Source organism: Leucoraja erinacea, chromosome 1 (assembly GCF_028641065.1).
Source record: "Leucoraja erinacea ecotype New England chromosome 1, Leri_hhj_1, whole genome shotgun sequence".
In the NCBI taxonomy this organism is placed as follows: domain Eukaryota; kingdom Metazoa; phylum Chordata; class Chondrichthyes; order Rajiformes; family Rajidae; genus Leucoraja; species Leucoraja erinaceus.
The window spans coordinates 66,741,865-66,767,045 of NC_073377.1; the positions used below are offsets into that span (position 1 = coordinate 66,741,865).

The 25,181-nt window shown below is 38.3% G+C and overlaps 1 protein-coding gene across 9 annotated transcripts in view; it reads left to right on the forward strand.

The window, feature by feature from the left end:
• fryl (furry homolog, like) overlaps nt 1-25,181 on the forward strand; it is a 299,072-nt gene that overhangs the window by 160,079 nt on the left and 113,812 nt on the right. For 5 of the 9 annotated variants that reach the window (XM_055636425.1, XM_055636427.1, XM_055636432.1 and 2 more), the window contains exons 10-22: nt 709-807; nt 3,741-3,842; nt 9,358-9,461; nt 11,506-11,614; nt 15,760-15,846; nt 16,872-17,043; nt 17,932-18,064; nt 20,294-20,401; nt 20,970-21,207; nt 21,324-21,509; nt 23,376-23,462; nt 24,275-24,543; nt 24,877-25,066. In XM_055636425.1, coding sequence (XP_055492400.1) covers nt 709-807; nt 3,741-3,842; nt 9,358-9,461; nt 11,506-11,614; nt 15,760-15,846; nt 16,872-17,043; nt 17,932-18,064; nt 20,294-20,401; nt 20,970-21,207; nt 21,324-21,509; nt 23,376-23,462; nt 24,275-24,543; nt 24,877-25,066 — 1,884 coding nt within the window. Of the gene's footprint in view, nt 1-708; nt 808-3,740; nt 3,843-4,867; nt 4,913-9,357; nt 9,462-11,505; nt 11,615-15,759; nt 15,847-16,871; nt 17,044-17,931; nt 18,065-20,293; nt 20,402-20,969; nt 21,208-21,323; nt 21,510-23,375; nt 23,463-24,274; nt 24,544-24,876; nt 25,067-25,181 lie in introns of all 9 variants that reach the window. The other 4 variants (XM_055636452.1, XM_055636421.1, XM_055636443.1 and 1 more) reach the window with 1 other exon arrangement.

Here is a 25,181-nt window from a genome sequence, read left to right on the forward strand (position 1 = left end):
CTCTCACCCCAACCATGGACTGTTTACCTTCCTACCATCTGGGAGGCGCTACAGGTCTCTCCGTTGCCGAACCAGCAGGTCGAGGAACGGCTTCTTCCCAGCGGCTGTCACTCTACTCAACAACGTACCTCGGTGACTGCCAATCACCACCCCCCCCCCCCCGGACACTTATTATTATTTATTCAAATCATTTGCTCCAGGGAGATGCTAAATGCATTTCGTTGTCTCTGTACTGTACACTGACAATGACAATTAAAATTGAATCTGAATCTGAATCTGAATCTCTCCCCTGCACATCCATATGCCCATCCAAAAGTCTCGTAAATGACATTATCTTATCTGCCTCCACTACTGCCATTGTCAGGGAATTCCAGGCATTCACCACCCTCTCTGTGTTTAAAAGAAAATTGCACCACACATCTCCTTTAAACTTTGCCTCCTTTGCCTTAAAACTAAGCTCTCCAATATTTGATTTTTTAGGAAAAAAATGTCTAATATATCTATGTCTCTCATAATTTTACGTCAGACAAAGCAATAAGTTGGGATGTCAAACATTTTCAAATTCTGGAAGTGGAATTGGCAATAATTTCAATGTAAAGTGCATTGGCAATAAGCCACTGGTAAAAATGTCAATTTCAGTCTTTTTGGGATATTTGAGACTTGTTTTTTTCCCCCATTGTACTGACCAAACCAATCTTGTTTGTTAAGGCTGTTAAAAATGAAGTGAATGTGCCATGTCTCAAGAATTTTGTAGAGATGTTATATCAAACCACATTTGAACTTTCATCAAGAAAGAAACATTCATTGGTAAGTATTTTGATATTGTTATCAAAAGATCTTTTGCAGAATTAGGTCATTCGGCCCATCAAGTTTACTCTGCCATTCAGTCATGGCTCATCTATCTTTCCCTCTCAACCCCATTCTCCTGCTTTCTCACCAAAATTCTTGATACCCATACTAATCAAGAATCTCCACCTTAAAAATATCGCCTCCACAAATTGACCACCCTCTGACTAAATATAACTAATGTCCAGGTATTATAGTTGAAATCCATCTTCTCCTTTCACCTTTGCTCTATCTATTGTACTTGAGTTTGACATGATGTATAGTATGGTAAATCTGATCTGTTTGGAAAGCATGCAAAATACAGTTTTTTTTTCGCTGTACCTTGGTACATGTGACAATAATAAACCTATCCTAAACCTAATCTTTAAGCATTCATTGCATAGGACATATTTATTGGAATCTAGTTTGGCTATATTCAATAATTTGGTTCAATTATTTTATTTAAAAGATACTTATTTGCATTAAATTGAAACAAAGTGGAAATCCATGAGAATGATTTTTTTTAACTGTTTAGTATTACTAGTAATATACATTTGTAACATCACAAAAAACATGTTATTTTGAAGAAAGAAACAGTTGATTTTCATTTTGAATTTAAAAAGTGCATTTGCGTATGTCTTCTGTTTTGCATTGTGGTCACTTAATCTTTGGCCTTTTCCAATTTATTGACATAATCTTCCATTTTAAATGAATGGAAAGCACTTTCAATCCTCATCTTTCCTTCCATTAAAAAGAATTGTATGTTGGTTCTAATTAATGGTAATTTTTTTCATCGCTGCAATTTGGGTGAACATAGTTCTGACATATTGTCCAAATCTAAGCTTATCTCTGTTCCTCTCACAATCCACCTATTTTGCTTCATTATTGAAGCCAAGTGTTTAGTCATAAATGTGAGGTTATCCACTTTTGGCAAGAACAAGAAGGCAGATTATTATCTGAATGGTGTCAGATTAGGAAAAGGGGAGGTGCAACGAGACCTGGGTGTCCTTGTAAATCAGTTACTGAAAGTAAGCATGCAGGTATATACAGGCAGTGAAGAAAGCTAATGGCATGTTGGTCTTCATTGCGAGAGGATTTAAGTTTAGGAGCAAGGAGCTCATACTGCATTTGTCCAGGGCCCTGGTGAGACCACACCTGGAGTATTGTGTGCAATTTTTGTCTCCTAATTTGAGGAAGGACATTGATGCCATTGAGGGAGTGAAGCGTAAGTTCACCAGGTTAGTTCCCGGGATGGCAGGACTGACATATGACGAGAGAATGTGTCGACTGGGCTTTAGAAGGATGAGAGGGGATCTTATAGAAACATAAAATTCCTAAAGGATCGGACAGTCTGGATGCAGGAAAAATTTTCCCGATGTTGGGGGAGTCCAGAACCAGGGGTCACAGTTTAAGAATAAGGGGTAGGTCATTTAGGATTGGGATGAGGAAAAACCTTTTCACCCAGATAATTGTGAATCTGTGGAATTCTCTGCTAGAAGACAGTGGAGGCCAATTCACTAGATGTTTTCAAGAGAGAGTTAGATTTAGGTCTTAGGGCTAAAGGAATCAAGGGTTATGGGGAAAAAGCAGGAATGGGGCACTGACTTGATCATATTGAATGGCGGTGCTGGCTTGAAGGGCCGAATGGCCTATTCCTGCACCTATTTTTCTATGCTTCTGCTCCTTGGCTGTAGTTGATTTTCCAAGCAACCACAGTGTAAGATTCACTTCAAAATCTACACCTTTTGAACCAACTTTTAAATTACACCTTTTGAACCAACCACACCAACATTTTAGATCATTATTGCCTTTTGCCTAGGCTCATAGAATTATTTAGAGGTCTGGTGATAAAGTTTTACATTGCGGAAACAGGCCCTTCTGCTCACACCGAGGACTACTAAGCCTTGATAATGTCAGTGTTCAGTGTTGTGAGAGTACCTGCCCATACCACCTTCTCAGATTCCAGATTTCAACATCCGTCTGAGTGAATTTATTTTCGAAAATCCCTTCTAACTCTAATTTCTCCCCTCCCCATCCTTTCTGCTAACATTCCTTCCACTGGCTACACAATTCACAAATCTTCTTTCCATATGTCACACCTTAATCTTTTCATCTCTACCCTTTATTTGCCACCACACCCCCCCCCCCCGCCCCGCCTTCTCCTTTATCCACCTATAATTTTTCAATCTCTGTTGTACCCCTGCTCTCTTTCAGCTTTGCCTCCCCCCCCCCCTCTTCCCCCCCTCCACAATCAGTCTAAAGAAGGGTCCCATCCATAAACATAACCTATCCATGTTCTCCAGAGATGATGCATGCCCTGCTGAGTTAGTCCAGCACTTTGGGACTTTTTCTGTGAAGTACCTTGGACTACTTTTTTTTCTCATTGTTTTATACATCCAACATACCCCAGCACGATGACACTGCAGGCAACAGATGTTTGCCCCTATGCTATTTACAAATCATTACTAAAGATCTGTGATCAAGAATAAAAATTTGCTCTTGTATAACTTGCGTTTTTTTTTTAAAATCACATCAAAATGTAAACACAGAACACGTGCATGATTTGAACTAGATCCAGCAGAGCAATTGACTGGGAGAAGTGAACATATGTTTACATTTGCTAAATATTTTGGGATAAATTTATTGAATTAAATAATAATCATAAATTAAGACACTGTTACAAATAGATGTATTTTGAAAGAAGTAATATTTTCAAATTCGGATTAAGTACCAGAATTTATACTAATCATGTATGCATAGAATTTCATGGTCATCATTATAATTGTATCTTCATTTCTAAGAAAACTATATTTATCCTTTTGTAATTTCTGCCAGTTACTTTATGGGGCAATTTTATGGTAGATATTCCTGCTCAGTGATACTAATTGTATTTTAATACTTGTTTTTGTTTCCAGGCCCTATACCCATTAGTTACCTGCCTGCTGTGTGTCAGTCAAAAGCAGTTCTTTCTCAACAACTGGCACATATTCCTTCAGAATTGTCTTTCTCATTTAAAGGTAGGGAAAGAGTAGCAAATAATGTCTGTTTTACCACCCAATATGCATTTAAGAATTCCTTTCAAAACAAATTCATAGCATGAAATTAATGCACAACACTTGGGCAAAACAAGCTGTCTGAGAAAGAAGTGGAAAGCTGATCTTGGCGTGCAAGTTCCTGGCCTGAATATGGTGATCTTAATGAATGTGTACTTTATACAGCGTGTATTTTTAATCTCATTTCATTTTTATAACTTTCTTTTTGCCTTTCGTACTGTTTTGATTGTAATCAATTTTGGACATCTTTATTTTTCTACTTGCATGCAAATAAAATTCCACTATTATCCCCAATTTGACCTCCATTTATCCACATGTGGTTTCAACCTCATAAAATTAAAGCAACACATCTGGATCAGGAACATGTAGAAATGTTAACCTTTGTTTATGTAAGCGCGTACACAAATCAGTTCCTATTTATAGGTTGTTTATGTGCTTTCATTTGGAGTCTTTTATCTTTTGATTTCCAACCAAATATTATTAAAGATGTGGAGAATTATTGGGTTGGAACTAATGTTTGAATTTCTGATAGATTGATATGGCATGACTTTTATCTGTAAATTCCATACATTAGTTTTACAAGAGAACATGTATATTCATTCTGCATGCTTATTCTTGTTCCTACTCATGGCTGTATATGTATAATCTGTCTTGTTGAAATCGCAACTAACTCGCCATATCATTATTTATGCTTGTATTTGGCATCAAAAAACATCCCTTAAAGAGAGCAAGATGTGATATTTACAGCATATTTCATTATTTGTTTGTCGTATTTTCTGAAATAATTATTTTGTGATTATTTTAACTGAAAATACATTGCAGTGCTTTTTGTTATATTTATTATAAGCTGTTTACTTTGCTGAATGTTGCATCTAACTTTGTTCATCAAAGTCCAGGATGAATTTATGTTTGTGCTTTGTTCCCCATCTAACATGCATGGACATCCCATTCTCATGCTTTGTTTTGCTGTCTTGCATTGCTTTATTCAGATGCCATCTAACAACACTATTAGAAAGCAAATAGAAACCTTACAGGTGAGTGTGCATGAACCAAGTTTTCAAGCATTTAGTCTAGAAAATTGATAACAAAAGAATGGTTCTAAAAATAAATGAGTGTCTATTGTTTTAGGGAATCTGCGATAAGCTATGGCATGAGATTAAAATGATTGCATACAGTGCCCACCATAATGTTTGGGACAAAGACCCATCATTTATTTATTTGCCTCTGTACTTCACAATTTGAGATTTGTAATAGAAAAAAATTACATGTGGGTAAAGCGCACATTGTCAGATTTTAATAAAGGCCATTTTTATACATTTTGGTTTCACCATGTAGAAATTACAGCTGTCTTTATACATAGTCCCCCCATTTCAGAGCACCATAATGTTTGGGACACGCGGCTTCACAGGTGTTTAATTGCTCAGGTGCGTAATAATTGCCCCCTTAATGCTGGTATAAGAGAGCTCTCAGCACCTAGTCTTTTCCTCCAGTCTTTCCATCACCTTTGGAAACTTTTATTGCTGTTTATCAACATGACGACCAAAGTTGTGCCAATGAAAGTCAAAGAAGCTTTTGTGAGACTGAGAAACAAGATTAAAATTATTGGAGACATCAGCCAAACCTTAGGCTTACCAAAATCAACTGTTTGGACCATCATTAAGAAGAAAGAGAGCCCTGGTGAGCTTACTAATCGCAAAGGGATTGACAGGCCAAGGAAGACCTCTACAGCTGATGACAGAAGAATTCTCTCTATAATAAAGAAAAATCCCCAAACACCTGCCCGACAGATCAGAAACACTCGTCAGGAGTCAGGTGTGGATTTATCAATAACCACTGTGCGCATAAAACTTCATGAACAAAATACAGAGGCTACACTGCAAGATGCAAACCACTGGTTAGCCTCAAAAATAGGATGGCCAGGTTATAGTTTGCAAAGAAGCACTTAAAAGAGCAACCACAGTTCTGGTAAAAGGTCTTTTGGACAGATGAGACAAACATTAACATATCAGAGTGATAGCAAAAGCAAATTATGGAGGAGCGAAGGAACTGCCCAAGATCCAAAGCATACCACCTCATCTGTGAAACACGATGGTGATGGTGTTATGGGCTGGGCATGTATGGCTGCTGAAGGCACTGGCTCACTTATATTCATTGATGATACAATTGCTGATGGCAGTAGCATAATGAATACTGAAGTGTATAGACACATCCTATCTGTTCACGTTCAAACAAATGCCTCAAAAGTCATTGGCCGGCGGTTCAGTCTACAGCAAGACAATGATTCCAAGCATACTGCTAAAGCAACAAAGGAGTTTTTCAAAGCTAAAAAATGTTAAATTCTTGAGTGGCCAAGTCAGTTACCCGATCTGAACCCAATTGAGCATTCCTTTTATTTGCTGAAGAGAAAACTGAAGGCGACTAGTCCCCAAAACATGTATAAGCTAAAGATGGAGAAACCCAGCGGGTGAACCAGCATCTAGGGAGCGAAGGAATAGGTGACGTTTTGGGTCAAGACTCTTCTTCAGACTGAAGAAGGGTCTCGACCCGAAACGCCGCCTATTCCTTCACTCCATACATGCTGCCTCACCTGCTGAGTTTCTCCAGCTTTTTTTGTCTACCTTCAATTTTTCCAGCATCTGCAGTTCTTTCTTAAACATAAGCTGCAATACAGGCCTGGCAGAGCATCACCAGAGAAGACACCCAGCAACTGGGGATGTCCATGAATCGCAGACTTCAAACAGTCATTGCATGCAAAGGATATGCAACAAAATACTAAACATGACTACTTTCATTTACATGACATTGCTGTGTCCCAAACATTGTGGTGCCCTGAAATGGGGGGACTATGTATAAATACAGTTGTAATTTCTACACGGTGAAACCAAAATGTATAAAAATGGCCTTTATTAAAATCTGACAATGTGCACTTTAGCCACATGTGATTTTTTTCTATTACAAATCTCAAATTGTGGAGTACAGAGGCAAATAAATAAATGGCGGTTCTTTGTTCCAAACATTATGGAGGACACTGTATCATTGTCCTAATTTTACTGGGGCAATGATCTCTTTAAACTAAGCGGGGTTTGGTTATGTATTTTTAAACTCACCTGATTGAAAAGGTTGCCATACTATTGTGAGAAATCTCAGAAAAAGTAAATTGAAAGTGTTGTTGTGCAGTAATAGTCAGGAAAATCTGTCAGTCTTGCAGCACCATAGGTCCCAGGGCCTGATTATCATATGAACTGTAATCCTCTGGGATAAACATGCAATGTGCTGCTGCAATGTCGTTGGTTTCTGCCCAAAAGTACCTTTGCATTGCAGGGTTCTCATAATTTTGTTTGTGAATTCGGCATTCAGTAATCTAGTATCAGCACTATAATGTATGCTTTTACGGCTGTCAAGGTTGCATTAATTCTGGGTATGGAGCTGTGGAGATGGATGCACTTTGTATCTGCCCCCCTCTTCTTTCCCTGGCCAAGGTGGAGACATGCCGCAGGTCAACATTCAATCCCTCCTTTTTTTATACTCCTCAAAGGTAGTGTCTGTCTCATCTTTGTAAACCTTGCATACTTCCTTTTTTTTTTAGACCAAATTTACAACCTCTTTGGTCATCCAAGGTTCCTTACTTGGCCACCCTTATCCCTCCTCCTTACTGGAACATGCCAGTTTTGTACTTTGATCAACTGTTCTTTAGACGACTCCCACATGTCAGAGGTAGACTTGCCCAATAACAACTGCTCCAAGTGTACCCTCCTGAGTGCCTACCTGATAACATTGTAGTATGCGGTACTCCAATTTAGTACCTTCCCGCAGGGCCCAACCTTTTCCCTATACATAACAATCTTACAGTATGTGGAGTTGTGATCACTATCCCCAAAATGGTCTTTCAGTGAACCACCAGGCACCTGACCAGCCCCATTTCCCAACACAGTATGTTCATAAGTTCATAAGGCCATAAGTGATAGGAGCAGAATTAGGATATTCGGCCCATCATGTCTATGCCATTCAATCATGGCTGATCTATCTCTCCCTCCTAACCCCATTCTCATGCCTTCTTCAGTGGATAACCTCTGACATACGTACTAATCAAGAACCTATCTATCTTTGCCTTAAATATATCCACTGACTTTGTCTCCACAGCCTTCTGTGGCAAAGAATTCCACAGATTGACCACCCTCTGACTAAAGATGATGTTCCCTTCTCAGGTTGGACTATCCGCATACTGTTTCAGGAAACCCTTTTGGATACACCTCGCAAATTCTGCCCGTCTAACCCTTTAGCTCTGAGCAAATCCCAGTCGATATTGGGGAAATTAAAGTCACCCACTAAGGCAACCCTGTTGCTCTAGCATTTTTCAGCATCTACCTGTTCTTTTATGTCCTGCTTGTTATTGGGAACTCTATATTGCAACCATATTGGAGTGTTTGCACTTTCTTATTTCTAAGCTCTACCCATATTGCTTCAGCAGATGAACCCTTTAGTAAGTCTTTGTTGAGTGCTGTCAGTCTCCCGGCTTATTAGCGCAACTTCTCTACCTCTTTTGCCTCCCTCTCGATCAGGCCTGAAGCATCGAAACCCCGGAACATTGCGCCGCCAGAGATATCCCCCCTCACAGACACATTTCCGCAATGTCTGCTTGCCAACTCACTCATTTCTGTTGTGAATAGTGAATGAGAAAATGGGACACTAACAAAATCTTTTATATTTGAGATACCATTATTTGGAAATACTTTAACGATCTCAAATGCTTTTGGGCTATATAACACAGTGTATAATACACTGTAAATGGATAAATTGTAATCATATATTTTCTTTCTGCTGACTTGTTTGCACACAACAAAACCTTGGTACACTTAACAATAAACTAACTAACTAACTAACTAACTAATGAATATGATAAGGGAACTCCAATGGTCAGGAAGCATCAGTCAATGGAATGGACAGACGACGTTTCGGTTTGGATCCTTACTTCAGACTGAAGAAGGCTCCTGACCCGAAACATATCTGTTCATTCCTCCCACAGATATGGTCTGACCTGTTGAGTTCCTCCAACACTTTCTGTTTTGCTAAAGATTCCAGCATCTACAGTTTCTTGTGACTTCAAGATGAATTTGATGTGACCAACATTATTAAGCTGCTGTAATTGCTGCAGTACGGAAGGATATTTTTCCCGTAACTGTTAGCCGTACCGTCTGTACACATTTTTTTTAGGTGTATATTCAGCCTTGGGAAATTTAAATTACATCCTGTTTGGCAATACACTAATTTCTGACGTATGCACGAGAAAATTAACACCAAACAAAGACCAAACAAAGCAACATAGAAGAGGATTTAACTTCCTCTGACATTTAAACAGTTCATTGTTTTTGTTTTGTGTGCAATATGTTTGTGGATAATTGTTGTGTGATTATGTGCATATTCATAGGACCAGTCAGTATTTGATTTCTGGCTATTGAATTATTTTGTTTTTCTCTTTCAGAACAAAGATCCCAAAATGTCTCGGGTTGCACTGGAATCACTGTATAGGTTGTTATGGGTTTATGTAATCAGAATAAAATGTGAAAGCAACACTGTAACACAAAGGCGAGTAACAGGCGTACAAATTTATATTAAATATATAAATGAATTGTTGTTAAGCACTATAATATCCTGAAACACATTGAGCGGTTTCAGAAACTTTGGTTGTGGAATAATGTTTTCTTTTGGAAGAGAATTAAGAACACTGGGACAAAACATAATTTATTCAAGTAGGTTTAGAAGTGTTGCTCTGAAACTTCCACCAAAATGTTATTGATTGACCCATTTGCTGTGTTTTTGTGTGTATGTAACGAATTCAAACACGTGATTAATTTAATCAGAAATTATTCGAAAATTGCATGCAACACAGTGACTGACTTGTAGTACTCGAGTTTTTTTTAAAATCACTAGTAAACTATTTTTGTTATCTATTCATCTCGAGGCATGAAGAACGCCTTAGTGATTTTGATTAGTACAGGTGTCGGAGGCTATGGGAAGAAGGCAGGAGAATGGGGTTAGGAGGGAGAGTTAGATCAGCCATGATTGAATTCTACTCTTATTTGGCTTGTTAATCTGTTACTGTGCAGCCAGTTGTTTTGGATTGTAGAAATTATTGTTTTGAATCAAGAAAATACTTCAAATAAACGGCAACACTTTCAAAACTGTTCTACAGATCCAGAGTGTAACTCTTTATTTAAGCTTATCTGGATACGAACGTATAAATTAAAAACATGAGTAGAACATTGGGCATCTTCTTTAAAAAAGTCATGATTAATTATAACTTGAACTACACATTCCTTTCCTGCACTCGGTAACCTTTCATCTCCTTGCTTATTCATTTCTATTTAATTCTACCTTAAAAATATTCATAAACTTTCTTCCTCAAATTATTGTAGAAGCAGGGTTCCAGGGACACAGATTCCTGAAAAATGTTGCCTCATCTCTGTTTTGAATGGGTGACAACAATTATAGATTCTTTCACAAAATGAAGCGTCCAAACCACAGGCACCCGGTTAAGACTACGAAGATGACGAAACACAAAAACCTATATTGTTATAATAGATTAATTATCGATGGTTCTCTGATTTTATAAAGTTGTTGAGCTATATTTTTATTGGGTCTTCTTCTTTCGTGTGGCATGCACAGCTTAAAGTTGTAGGACAACTTGTTCTATTTGATCTTCTGTTTGTGCACGTCTAGTTGATTGCATTAGTCGAAACAGGGCGGACCACGTGAAGGTTGCAATCTTCCACCCCTTTTATTGGGTAAATGTGGCAATCCACGATTCAACTGCCAATGTATCCCTGCATAAATGAGTTAATTTGGGATCTCTGTGCAAATGTTAAAGCCTGAAATTATAGTAATCTGTTCACAGTAGTTTTCCCGACTGATTTGAAGCTTAACCTCACTTACGCCAAATTGCAGGTGTTCCCATAATATTTCAGTGTCAGAAATGATGAATATATTGACAGCTTTGATGACTTGCATTTGTTAGTTGTTGGTTTCATATGTTTGAGGCGTAGAATAAGATCAGTTGGCCCATCAAGTCTACTTTGTCATTCAATCATGGCTGATCTATTTTTTCCTTGCAATCCCATTCTCCTGCCTTCACCCCATAACCCCTGACACCCTTATTAATCAAGAATCTGTCAATCTCTGCCTGAAAAGAATAGTTTCTTTTCCAGTTGTTTCCCTGAGAGGATGTGTTCTGCTTTTATTTCACAGTATCCCAGTTCTATTAATTGTGGGGGAAACCTGTTGCTGTGCAGGTGCTCGCACATGGCTAATGGAGCTATTTTTTTCCTTTATTTCCATTGGGAGAACGACGAGTTAAAAACAATCATTTTGTGTACATTAATACTGGACCTATAACTAAAATTGCTTTTGGTTGTGACATCTCTAGTCCTTTTCGACTCTTGAATTTTTGCCAGAGTTTTGGAGCATTTTGCTGCTTATAAATTACATTTTGCTTATAACATGAAGTAACTTAATGTTATATATAAAGAATCTTACGGTTCTTTCTTATCTGTAAGCTACAATTTCATACATCATGTCCATACAAGTGCTGATCAAGATTTAATTTATTTTCACATTTTTACCCCGTAAACAGTCGCCTTTTAAGTATCGTATCAGCACTTTTCCCCAAAGGCTCCCGCAGTGTGGTCCCACGAGATACACCTCTGAACATATTTGTGAAGATCATCCAGTTTATTGCTCAGGTATGGTTTTCCTTCAATATTCAAGGTGTGGTTCTTTTATAATCATAAAATTAAACGTTTTCTGACTTTTCTTTCTGCTTTATTTAACCTCGAAGTGTTGTGGTTAAGAGACTCAGGGTTGGATAAGATGACACAGACACGGAGAATTCTTCAAGATGACAAAAGCCTTTATTTGCAAACATCTGCTGGAACATTCAGAGATGACACCACCTGTCCGTTCTCTAATTGCTCTCTGATTTCAGAAAAAGGCTGCTTTTTATTACAGTTTATTACAGACCTTGGTTGGTTCAGTCTTATTAAACTTTACATTTCCCCTCATATCTCTTCCTCCTTCGCCACCCTTAAATTCCAACTGTTACTCTAATCTCCCAGCTATGTCTACTTAGCCACCCTTATGTTCTAGCTACAGCCAAGGTTACACACACCATATTATAATGTTACATATTAGTTTATGTTGAGTACCAAGATACAAATGTATTTATTAAGAATACAAAGATGCAAAAGTAGAAATAAGTAACTTGTTTAGTGTCTTGTTTACTAATTGTTTACTAAAATGATTTAATTAGGTGCTGCTAAATGGCTACCAATCACATGAGGCTAAGTAAAATAAGCTGATGTCTGATTACGTAAAATAGCTGACATCTATAACTTCCATAGAAGCACATTTATGAAATTACATTATTTGGTGCACCTATTAATAATTCTGTCCCATTAAAAATGCTTAATTTTCATTAAATTAAATTAATCTTTAATTGGCCTAAGGTTGCCGATGCCTATTCTTGAAACCTGTTATTTCTTCACCATGGCTGCATTCAGAACTGATGGCATTACCAGTAGTTTCTTGGCCATGATAATGGTCCAGACACTTATTTTTATATCAAACTGTTTCAAAGACAAAAAAAAAGCAGAGTGGATGACTGCTTGCATTGTTCCTGATGCGGAAGGTCAGAATTACTATGACAGGAGACTACCTTAAAACATCCTTCACTGGAATCTTCTGCCAAAATGGATAGGGTAAATGAAATGCAACATATTCCCAATTAATTGGTCGATAGCCTTGGTGAGGTATAATTAATTGTGTCTGCCAGAGATTTTAATATGCCTGTAATCTGCTCAATGATGCCAGTTTGTGTTCTGCCAGATCTATTGACCTGCTGATATCATTAGCTATTGCAAGGAAATATAGCCAACCAACATGCAATGTTGCAGGATGTTCTCAAGGTAGTCTCCTGTCATAGTAATTCTGACCTTCCTGCTCAGGTCAGAAGTGAGAAGTTTGCCGATGACTGCGCAGTGATCTGTTCTGATGCAGCCCTTCAGACAATCTCAAGCTTGCTCATATGCAGCGAGGCTAAGATGATAAATGATGAGTTGCGGTGTAAATGATAAGTGACATGGCACCATACAAATCCAGGGAGTGCTCATCTATGAAAATTAACACGCCAAATCCACCATCATCATAGAGCTAGCATTTACATCAGGTTCTGTGCTATATGGTTGTGCTGATGTTGAAAAGAGCTTATGAATGTATATGACTGAGATGGTAGGCTCCTGGAGGAGGTAGTGATGGGAGCGGTCTCGCAGAAGCAGCGTGTGGGCTCCAAAAAGTGGAAGTGGTGGTGGCATGCGTGGGCTTCTGGAGGAGGTAGTGATGTGGACAGGTTCCAATGGCAGCTGAACTGGTAGAAGTACGGCTGGACAGCAGGCCTTAGTAAGCATGGGGCTTTAACAATTTAAAGAATTATTAGCAAGTCACCTTGCAGTTGAAATATCTGGAAGATGTAAAATTGATTCTGTTCCATCTACCTTGGGAAAGAATTAAATTGTATTAATTTAAAACAATTTAAAATTGCCGCAATAAATATGTTTAGAATCCTCGTGATAATATGATTGGGATTCAAGAACAAGGAATTAATTTTAGCAGGGACACTTGGTAAATATTAGACAGAATGTTCCAGCCATTAATTTCATTTGCAAAAAAGCTTTTATTTGCAATGTGTACTGATTTGAAGCCAATTTTGTTAATATGAATTTGCAGAAAAAATTAATGATTGATTACAGACACTATATTTAGTTGAAAGTCCAGCTTTTGAGATGGTATACCTATAAAAAAAAGTGCATATTTTCAAATATCAGCATTGCCTCTGCATCAATATTTGGCGGAGAAAATTGACCATAAGTCAGGACCGACTCTTTTGACTTGTGGAAACCTTTCCGCCAGATTTGTTAGAGTAATATATTATGCTTTCCACTTGGATTGTTGAGTGCTGCTCTAGCAACACACAAGTGGTTTAACGGCAATCAGAATTAATCAGCTCAATTGATTGGTTCCCCAGCTACCTACCATGTTAAATTGTTTACCATCAGTGCACCATGGATGCAGTGTTTGCCATCAATAAGATGTCTGTGGAATTCTCTGCCTCGGAGGGCGGTGGAGGCCGGTTCTTTGGATGCTTTCAAGAGAGAGTTGGATACAGCTCTTAAAGATAGCGTAGTCAAGGGATATGGGGAGTAGGCAGGAACATTGATTGTGGATGATCAGCCATGATCACATTGAATGGCGGTGCTGGCTCAAAGGGCCAAATGGCCTACGCCTGCACCTATTGTCTATTGTCTAACTCAACAGTAGCATCTCCTACACTCGTGAACTCTGCTGCCAAGAAAAGCAGAAGGCAAATGGCAATGCTTTCCCCTACAATTTCTCACTTCAAAATCTCTCACTGTCATGACATAGAAATTGAAAACTGATTCTTGCTGGCGCATAATTCTAAACCTTTCTAACAACATTGCAGCAGTATTCTCGACATGTTTTCACTAATTTAAAATGAGCAATTAGGGTTTGATGTAACTGCTATCTCTGAAGGTAAAACTCAACCTATAGAACAAATAAAAAGCAAATTTTATTTTGTTGTATTGATATTTCCTGAATCTTGTAAAATTGATCATGCAGCATGGATATAATAGAACCAAAATTCTTTGGATTATAATTTCACCAACATCTGGTGTCTTCTGAGGAAGCAGAGGCATTGGTGTGTTTTCTTGGCTATAATTTCAACGTGGTCAATCCAGGCCAAATTGACACTTAGGAACTTGAAGTACTTTGTCGCAATCCAAAACTAATCCCATGGCCTACAGTATATATTGTTTCAAATGTTCATCAGCTCTTCCTTTAAGGTATGCAACAATTTGTCTTTGTTTATGAAGCCCAGATTATTGTGGTCGTTTTCTTGAAATTTTATCAATGTGCACTCTCATTTTCAAGAAATTATGATGTCTTCATATTGTGTCTCATTCCAGCACATTGTTCTGTTGAGTGAAATAGACTAGATTTGAAACTTTTGAAATACAGTGAGGAAATAGGCCAGTTGGCTCACCAAATTGGCCCACGCCAACCTGCCATCAACTGTCCACTAGCACTGTCCTACACATTAGGGACAATTTGCAGAAGCCAATTAACCTACAAACCTGTATGTCCTTCGAGTGTGGGAGGAAACCCAAGTGGTCACAATGAGAATGTACAAACTCCAGACAGACAGCACTTGTTGAACGATCAAACCCCGGTCTCTGACATTGCAATATCTCAACTGCTGCTCCATTGTACCACCCACTAGTTAGCTGTTTTCCTGTGATGCCATTCTATTGTTGACTTTGTTAGCATTTTATTGCATGGTTACCCATCTGAGTAATTACTGGATTATCATGTTGACCCTCAGTGATGTTAAAATTGTACACAAATTGATAAAACTCAACTCTTCCATCATTTTCCACAGCCTTTCTATTGCCTCTGAGCTTCTAAACTATTGGTCCAACACCTAATCTTGTGTAATATACATTTTCACCTGCTAATGCTAAAGATTGTATTGTATTGAAATGCATTGCTCACTTCACACATTGCTGTTGTTGCAGGACACTGAAACTCGGCCCTCTAAATGCTCAACTGAATAATTCATATTTATGGCTGTGTTTTCTCACATCCATCAATATTACAACCACCCAATTTGAGGGAAACGTTGATTAAAAGAGTGGCAAAGGGAGATGGGAGAAGCTGTTGTGGAGCATAAATAAAGGCATGTCCCTCTTAGGGCATGATTTGCAGTGTACATCTATTTTGAAATGTAACAGTATTTTTTGTGTTTAAACAATAGGAGCGGCTTGATTTTGCAATGAAAGAAATCATATTTGACCTGCTTTGTGTTGGAAAACCATCAAAAACATTTGCCATTAACCCAGAGGTGAGACTTCAATTTAATTCATGAACATACATTTTTGGTGCTATTAGATGAGAAACCCCAAAATACGAATTCATGTACCAAACTATTATAGAATTTATGTACATGTAAAATTGTAATTTACATTAAATTACACAAACGTTTAATGATGTGTTCACCATGATGGTATCCCAATTGATGGTAATCTTGTGTTTATGGGATATGTACATTTCAATCTTCAAAGGCGTCAAACCTAATTGAAGTTTTAATTGTTCCTACTTAATGTACTGCAAATAATAATTACTTTTGCTTCATCGTATATTGAAGTCATCAATAGGAACAACAATATTTTGTTAAATTATTATGCGCTGCATTGAGATGTTGCAATCATTCTAAATAACAAAAATATTGCTCTTTGGACATAAGCTCTACTTGCAAATTATGTTTTAAAATGATCAGATTTAACAAGGTTCCTGAATTTCGCACCATGTAGTATGTCAAATTGCCAAATTAGTATTACTATCCTCAAAACAATCCGAAATAGATTCAGAAAGTGACAACCTGGAAATATTTAAAGAGTCAGCAAAATCCACAAAGGGCTTTCCAATACCAAATTGCTCTCTCAGGTAAATGCATATGATTCCATTGCAATATTAAAAAAAAACAAGATCTAATTGGCATTATAATAATTTTGCAAAGAAGAATCAATTGCTTGTGACACTTATGTTCTATGACTTGTCTCGTTTTGCCTATATTTATTTTAATAGTGATGTAAAGTAAAATTAAAACGTTGTCTTGACATTAAAATAATCTTGATATTGTAATAAAGCTATTCTCTGCCTCTTGTAAGATGGAACTTGTTTAAAGTGTTTGAAATTTTACATGGTTTAAATGTGTTTGCCTTTTTAAATAATGTGTTCCATTTTAAGCAATTTTTAATCATAAGGTGATGATCATACCATTAGGTTTCCAGAGATTATTGAGTGGGATTTAGTAATGTTAGATTTGTTGCAACTGAAAGAACTCATGGGTTTATATTTTTGTTGCAGAGAATGAACATTGGGTTGAGAGCATTCCTAGTAATTGCAGATAGTTTACAGCAGAAAGATGGGGAGCCTCCAATGCCAACAACGGGAGTTGTTCTTCCGTCGGGTAGTACACTGCGAGTAAAAAAGATCTTCTTGAACAAAACCCTTACAGATGAAGAAGCTAAAGTGATAGGTTGGTTTTTCTATGTGAAAAATATGTCTGTTTGATTTTTTTTTTACATGACATGAGCTTCATGCTTAATTTCACCGTGGTGGAAATGACAATAAACTAGTTTAAATGAAGTATATAGAGGTCTTGCTTTAGTCTAACATGTTTTATACACCGCACTATGACTACCTACTCTCATCAATCTGCCCTATTACTTTCAAGGATTACTGAACTGGCAATGGTAGATAATCGACATCATAGAGAATCATACAGCACAGAAACAGGCTGTATCAATCTAATCACCCGATCTGAACCCAATTGAGCTTGCCTTTTATATGTTGAAGAGAAAACTGAAGGGGACAAGTCCCCCTAACAAGCATAAGCTAAAGATGGCTGCAATATAGGCCTGGCAGAGCATCACCAGAGAAGACACCCAGCAACTGGTGATGTCCATGAATCGCAGACTTCAAGCAGTCATTGCATGCAAAGGATATGCAACAAAATACTAAACATGACTACTTTCATTTACATGACATTGCTGTGTCCCAAACATTATGGTGCCCTGAAATGGGGGGACTATGTATAAACACTGCTGTAATTTCTACATGGTGAAACCAAAATGTATAAAAATGGCCTTTATTAAAATCTGCCAATGTGCACTTTAACCACATGTGATTTTTTTTTCTATTACAAATCTCAAATTGTGGAATATAGAGGCAAATAAATAAATGATGGGTCTTTGTCCCAAACATTATGGAGGGCACTGTGACGGGCCATTTTCATTGATAATGATCGGATTTCATACTTTAAAAAATGCCATGCAGAGATTCATCTGTAACTTGTATTTCCAACTGGCTTTTCATGATTAGAAGAACGAAGTGTATTAACTATGTCAACATATTTTCCTATCAGGAATGTCATTTTATCACCCCCAAGTGAGGAAGGCCCTTGACAGCATTCTTAGACATTTGGACAAGGAAGTGGGAAGATCTATGAGCATGACTAATGTACAAATGTCCAACAAGGAGCCTGAAGATATGATCACGTAAGAAACAAATATGTAAAACTGTAAAACAAATGTTTGACAAAGCCTTTACAGAAATATAAATACTAAAAATAATCAATATGTTTTCAAATGATGATTCTGCATTGCCTAGTTTTGATTTTCATGAAAACATTTGAACAGGAGTCATCAAATGGTTCAACAAAGAGTCAGGATATTTTTCTTCCTGCTTATACTTTTTTTGTTTTGTAGAGCTATTAAATGAATAACCGCCTTGCTCTTTTTCTTTTCCCTTTATATACTTACAGGAATGTTTTCCCTTTATCTACTTACACAATTACTCTTGAAAGATACCATTTAATTTTGTGTCTATCTCCAATTATATGGAGTATAAGAGTAAAGTGAAGGTTACCATATTGATTGTGCACAAAAATGCTGGAGAATCTCAGCGGGTGCAGCAGCATCTATGGAGCGAAGGAAATAGGCAACGTTTCGGGCCGAAACCCTTCTTCCACTATAAACCCACTGACTCCCACGGCTATCTTGACTACTCTTCCTCCCACCCTGCTTCCTGTAAGGACTCCATCCCCTATTCCCAATTCCTCCGTCTACGCCCAGGATGAGGTTTTCCACACCAGGGCCTCACAAATGTCCTCATTCTTCAGGGAACGGGGGTTCCCCTCCCCCACTATAGATGAGGCTCGCACCAGGGTCTCCTCCATACCCCGTAACACTGCTCTCTCTCCCCATCCCCCCCACTCGCAACAAGGGTAGAGTCCCCCTGGTCCTCACCTTTCACCCCACTAGCCGGCACACAACAAATAGTCCTCCGTCAGTTTCGCCACCTCCAACGTGACCCCACCACTCACCACATCTTCATATCTCCCCCGCTGTCTGCCTTCCGCAAAGACCGCTCCCTCCGCAACTCCCTTGTCAATTCTTCCCTTCCCTGGGCACTTTCCCTTGCAACCGCAAGAGATGCTACACCTGTCGCTTTACCTCCCCCCTTCGACTCCATTCAAGGACCCAAGCAGTCGTTCCAGGTGCGACAGAGATTCACCTGCACCTCCTCCAACCTCATCTATTGCATCCGCTGCTCTAGATGTCAGCTGATCTATATCGGTGAGACCAAGCGAAGGCTTGGCGATCGTTTCGCCGAACACCTCCGCTCGGTCCGCACTAACCAAGCTGACCTCCCGGTGGCTCAGCACTTCAACTCCCCCTCCCATTCCGTATCCGACCTCTCTGTCCTGGGCCTCCTCCACGGCCAGAGTGAGCAACACCGGAATTTGGAGGAGCAGCACCTCGTATTCCGCTTGGGGAGTCTGCATCCTGGTGGCATGAACATTGATTTCTCACAATTCTGTTAACCCTTGCTGTCTCCTCCCCTTCCTACCTCAGCCCTCGGGCTCCTCCTCCTCCCTTTTCCTTTCTCCTCCCCGCCTCCCCCCACCCCCTATCAGTCTGAAGAAGGGTTTCGGCCCGAAACGTTGCTTATCTCCTTCGCTCCATAGATGCTGCTGCACCCGCTGAGTTTCTCCAGCATTTTTGTGTACCTTCGATTTTCCAGCATCAGCAGTTCCTTCTTAAATAGATCAATCGTCTGATGTTCCTAAAAAATCACTTTTATGAGGGAAGTGTAAAATATTTTCACGTTACTTAATGCACTGGAATTAGATAAGATTTTTGCTACTATGTATTTTTTGGTAATGATTAGCTATGCCCTTCATTTGCATTTTTTGAGGCCCACATCATAGAACATTTTTTCCCAAATAAGCTGCTTTCTTCCTGTATAGATCCTAACGATTTTCTCCTTATGTTCTCATCTCAGAAATGCAACTGATACTTCCTTAAACCCCTTATGCAATGTTTCCAGATCAATGTAGTTATTTTCATGTAATTTTCTTCCTGTAGACTAAACTGTTCTAATTAACATTATTCATAGTTTCCTAATTCCTAAGTAGTAGGTATTCTGATATTAAGATGAATTTTGCCAGTTTTCTTTTATAGTCTTGAAAACAACTAACACTCCAACATGTATTTCCATTGCAAGCAAGTCAAATTTCCTTAATGCTTCCTGACAATGGAAATTCCTGACTCTTGGAAAGCTCAATTGCTCACCAGTTAATCTATTAATAATTCTTATAGCTGTCTAGAAAATTACTGAATTAAAGAATTAAAAACAAATCTATCACCCTCCTTGTCCAATTCTTTATATTTATGCATGAGCCTTGAAAGTTACAATGATTAACTGTTTTTGTGTTTTTATAGGGGAGAAAGAAAACCTAAGATTGACCTATTCCGGACTTGTGTGGCTGCTATACCCAGGCTGATTCCAGATGGCATGAGCCGGGCAGAACTAGTTGAACTTCTGGCAAGGTGGTGCATTTAATTAAATAACAAAATAATATGTTATGAGTTTTGGGTCTTTAACTGGATAGACATGTTCTAATGCATTAAAACGGAATTGTTTAGAATAGAGAGCAACAACACTGAACAGAGCTTAAAATCTATCGTATGGATGTGGATACGTTTCAGATGTATGAAAAACCGAGTCTGGAAATTTCTGGGACTTTGTAAAACTTTCCCAGCTAATTTGATCAGGTGTATCCATCAACTATCTCACATTGAGTGGACATAGTTGGTTTATAAGGTTATATAAAACCATCCCTTTTAAAATTAAGACCTGAAACCTATCTTACAAAAGCCATAACAAATGGTGGGTTGAAGAAAGAGCATCAGTTTAATTTTCATAAGGACAATAATTGCATTGAAGCAGTAACTCTGTTTCTTGCTACCTACAGAAGCTGAATATTTCTGAGTTCCTTTTCCCAGCACGTTCTGTTTGCCCTTAGCAACCTGTATAATTTTAAGTTTGGAGAGGAATGTATTATAGACTAGAAATTCACTGTTTGGTAATTAATGATCTTTTTAAAACAAATTATAGACTCACCATACACATGGATGAAGAACTTCGTGGTCTGGCATTCACCACGCTACAGGCTTTAATGGTTGACTTTCCAGACTGGAGGGAGGATGTCCTCTCGGGGTTTGTATCATTCATTGTCCGAGAAGTGAATGATGTCCATCCGACACTACTTGATAACTCAGTCAAGATGTTGGTACAATTAATAAACCATTGGAAGCAAGCAGTTCAATCTCATGTGAAAGGCCATGATCTTCAGGTAATGACCACATTTTTTTGAATAAACAATCCATTATTCTTCTTTACAGTTCAATTGCTAACTTGCATTGTAATTTATTGCTTCCTCCTTACTCACGTTTGGTTTGGTATCCACAGCGTGCCGTTCCCAATGGAGCTGCCCACACACTTCCACTTGAACGGAGCCCTTATTCCTCTGTCTTCCATGCAGTGGAAGGTTTTGCTTTAGTGGTTCTCTGCAGCTGTCGGCATGCCACCAGGAAACTAGCTGTCAACATTCTAAGAGAAATTAGGAGTTTGTTCACAGCTTTAGGCCTCTCAAAGGTCAGTGCCACAATTAATTAAATGTTATTACCAAGAGTTGTGAAAGAGAGTATGGATGTTCATATCACTTTGTTCTGTCCAGCTATTCTGCAATGCAGCTTCATTGTGAACTGACGCAAAATGCATATTGGCATGTAGATCTTTGAAACAAAAGCTACATATAAATAAGCACAACATTGAAACTAAATAGAGATGCAAAGAAATGCAGATGCTGGTATACAACAAAAAAAGGTACATAGTATTGGAGTAACTCAGCGGGTCCAACAGCATCGCTGAAAACCGTGATTTGGAGACATTTTAGCTTGGGATCCTTCTTCATCCTGCTGTCTGGAGCAATCTAAAGAAGGGTTCCGACCCAATCCATGTTTACCAAAGATGCTGCCTGACCCACTGAGTTACTCCAGCACTTTGCACCTTTAATTGAAACTAAAAAATTTCTTCGAGAAGTTTTTCTGCACTGAAGGAATTTGTTGCTACTGTATTGGACTGTAATCATCTTAGAATCATGTGACATGGAAGGGAATACCCCAAAGTGTCATTGCTAGAACTATCCTGAACCTGCCGTCCAGTGCACAGTGCAGTATCTTCTCTGCATTATTTACTCATTCAACATTTCCCTTGCAAATTGCCTCAATCACTTACCATGTCATAGGAATTGGTGCTTTAATAATCTTCTCTATAAATAAATATTTGTGAACTCTTTTACCTACATAAGTATTTTTCACTTTATCACCCATACAGGTTTTCCATATTTATTCTTGTCTATTAAAAAAACCCATAATCATATCAAAAAATGAGCTCAAGAGGATGAGGGGTGATCTTATAGAGGTGTATAAAATCATGAGAGGAATAGATCGGGTAGATGCACAGAGTCTCTTGCCCAGATTAGGGGAATCGAGGGCCAGAGGACATAGGTTCAAGGTGAAGGAGAAATGATTTAACAGGGATCTGATGGGTAACTTTTTCACATGGTGGTGGGTAATGGAACAAGCTGCCAGAGGAGGTAGTTGAGGATGGGACTATCCCAATGTTTAAGAAACAGTTAGACAGGTACATAGATAGGACGGGTTTGGAGGGATATGGACCAAGCGCAGGCAGGTGGGACTAGTGTTGCTGGGACATGTTGGCCGGTGTGGACAAGTTGGGCCAAAGGGCCTGTTTCCACACTGTATCACTCTATGACTCTAACTGATGGTGGAACTCAGCGGGCCAGTTAACATATGTGAAGGGAAATTAATTGTTGACGTTTCGGGTTGAAACCTGGACTTGACCTGCAACATCAACCATCCATTTCCCTCCACAGATGCATGTTATGAAGTATGTCTTGTTGTCAAAATTTGCCTGTTGTGCCAGCTTTAAGGATGATGCAGGTGGTTGGAATTCGACTATACTGCCTTACCAATGACATCTTCTGTTTGTGCCAAGCCATTTTTACAGTACCTTGTTTGAATTGATTTTGAACACATGGTTTTATTCCTGTAATTAGAAATGAAATGATCATAGAATGATCTGAATATTGTTTGTATTTTGGCGTCAGTTTAGGATTTTTATAAAGCTGGCCAGGTGGGTCTTAATATCCATGTCTACTATGCTTTGCTATGTGAAAATACAAAATGTGCAGGATATTGAGCCTCTGACCTCTTACTCTGATATTTGTAACAAATCAAGGGCTGTGTCTACATTATCTTGGATATACGGTGTGTCTGGTACTTCAGCTTTATGCCAGTTGTGGCTGGTGCACCAGGTGTGGCCTCCACTTATGTGAATTAGTCTGTTGGACCTTCATTAAAGTGTTAAATTAACTAAGTTCATTATCCATTCAACATCTTATGCAGTAGTAAATATGTATTTTCCTCTCTTCCCTAGGGGGATGAGGAGCTGGCAATTGACGTCATGGATCGATTAAGCCCTTCCATCCTGGAAAGTTTTATACACCTCACTGGAGCAGACCAGGTAGAGCAGTGAACTAGGATTGATTGATACTGTATGGTTTGAGGGTTAATGTTTTGTTGACAGTTTTGAATACATTATAAACATGCTTTATTTATAATGTGACCTTTATGAATCTAATTTGCTTACCCAGTGACTAATTTAGCACTCGTATTAACCCTATTTTGTCATGAATATCAGATGTCTATGATAATATACAAGACACCACCACCTAGAGTTAGAATATACATTATATGTCCTATTAATGACAATTCCGTATTTTAGCAATAGAGTTCTCAATAAAGGTCACATTATTAATAATACAATGATTCTTTGGTGGCTAGTAAGAACAATAGCCTAATTCAATATTTATCTCCATGACGTACTTCAGACGTATTATCCTCTTGTAAAATGGATTCACATTAATGATTCCCTGCACTCAACCTGCTGTATGTTCCAAGGCTAATTGATCTTCTCTGCCTTTGAGTTACCGGGTGATTCAAAGGAATTGTTTATCAGTATCTCTCCCTACTGAATGTCAAATATATTTCTGTGGACGTCATTTAAGCAAAGGATCACACTCAAAAATAATGTTTGCCACAATAAAGCGACTTATTTTGTCCGTTTAAAAGTTAGCTGTTATCGATGTAATTATATCCAATTGAAGAATACGACAATCTGTATTATGAGAGGAAAGGAAACCTGTTAATCTGTTTAAGATTTGCTGAGTTTTTTCTTAAGACGCTGAATAAAACGTTTTATTTAATATCATTTCCTTTGGTGATGTATATTCAAAGTAACTCCCAATTTTAATGTACTTTTTGTTCTTGAATCAGACAAACTTGCTGTATTGCCCCAGTGGTATCGACCTCCAGACACTGGCAGAATGGAGTTCCTCTCCCATCAGTCATCAGTTTGATGTGGTCAGTCCTTCACATATTTGGATATTTGCACATGTGACACAGGGTCTGGACCCTTGGGTAATCAGTTTGTCAAGCTTCCTCAAGCAAGAAAATTTGCCCAAACATTGTCCCTCAGCACTGAGTTTTGCATGGATGTATTCATATACTCGTCTACAGATGCTTTCTCCACAAGTGGACATAAAGTGAGTCCTTCTGAATTAGTTTTAAGCACTTAATGTTGACCGGACGTTTATCTCTTTTCTGTTAGTCATACAAAAGTTATGCATTTCCTGCATGATGTATGTATTAAATTAACTAATGAATTTAATTCCGAAACAATAAATTAGACATTAACCAAAATACAATTCTTAAAATTTTAGAGAGGCTTTTAATGCTCAAATATTTGTCTTTTTATTCCACCTTTTTAAAATTTTATGAGGAACTTATTCTTTAGCACAGAGATAATTTTGAAAAAGAATGTACTAAAGTTTCAGCATTTTTAAAAATGAATAATATTAATTTATCTTTCTATGCAGCAGTCCTATAAATGCCAAGAAGGTGAGCACCACAATTGGCAATGATTCATACATTGGGCTTTGGAGAAACTACCTTATTCTTTGCTGCAGTGCAGCAACATGCAACACGATTCCATCTGGGTCAGTGCGCTGCTCCCCTCCTGAGACGCTGGCGTCTACACCAGATAGTGGATATAGTCTGGATTCTAAAGTAAGTACACACTCGAATGTTTTGAAAATATTTTAAAACCTAATTGCGAGCCTGATGGCAGGAGAAAAAAATGTTGTTCGGAATTTGTTTTAGATCCCTTAAAAAAAGCTATTTA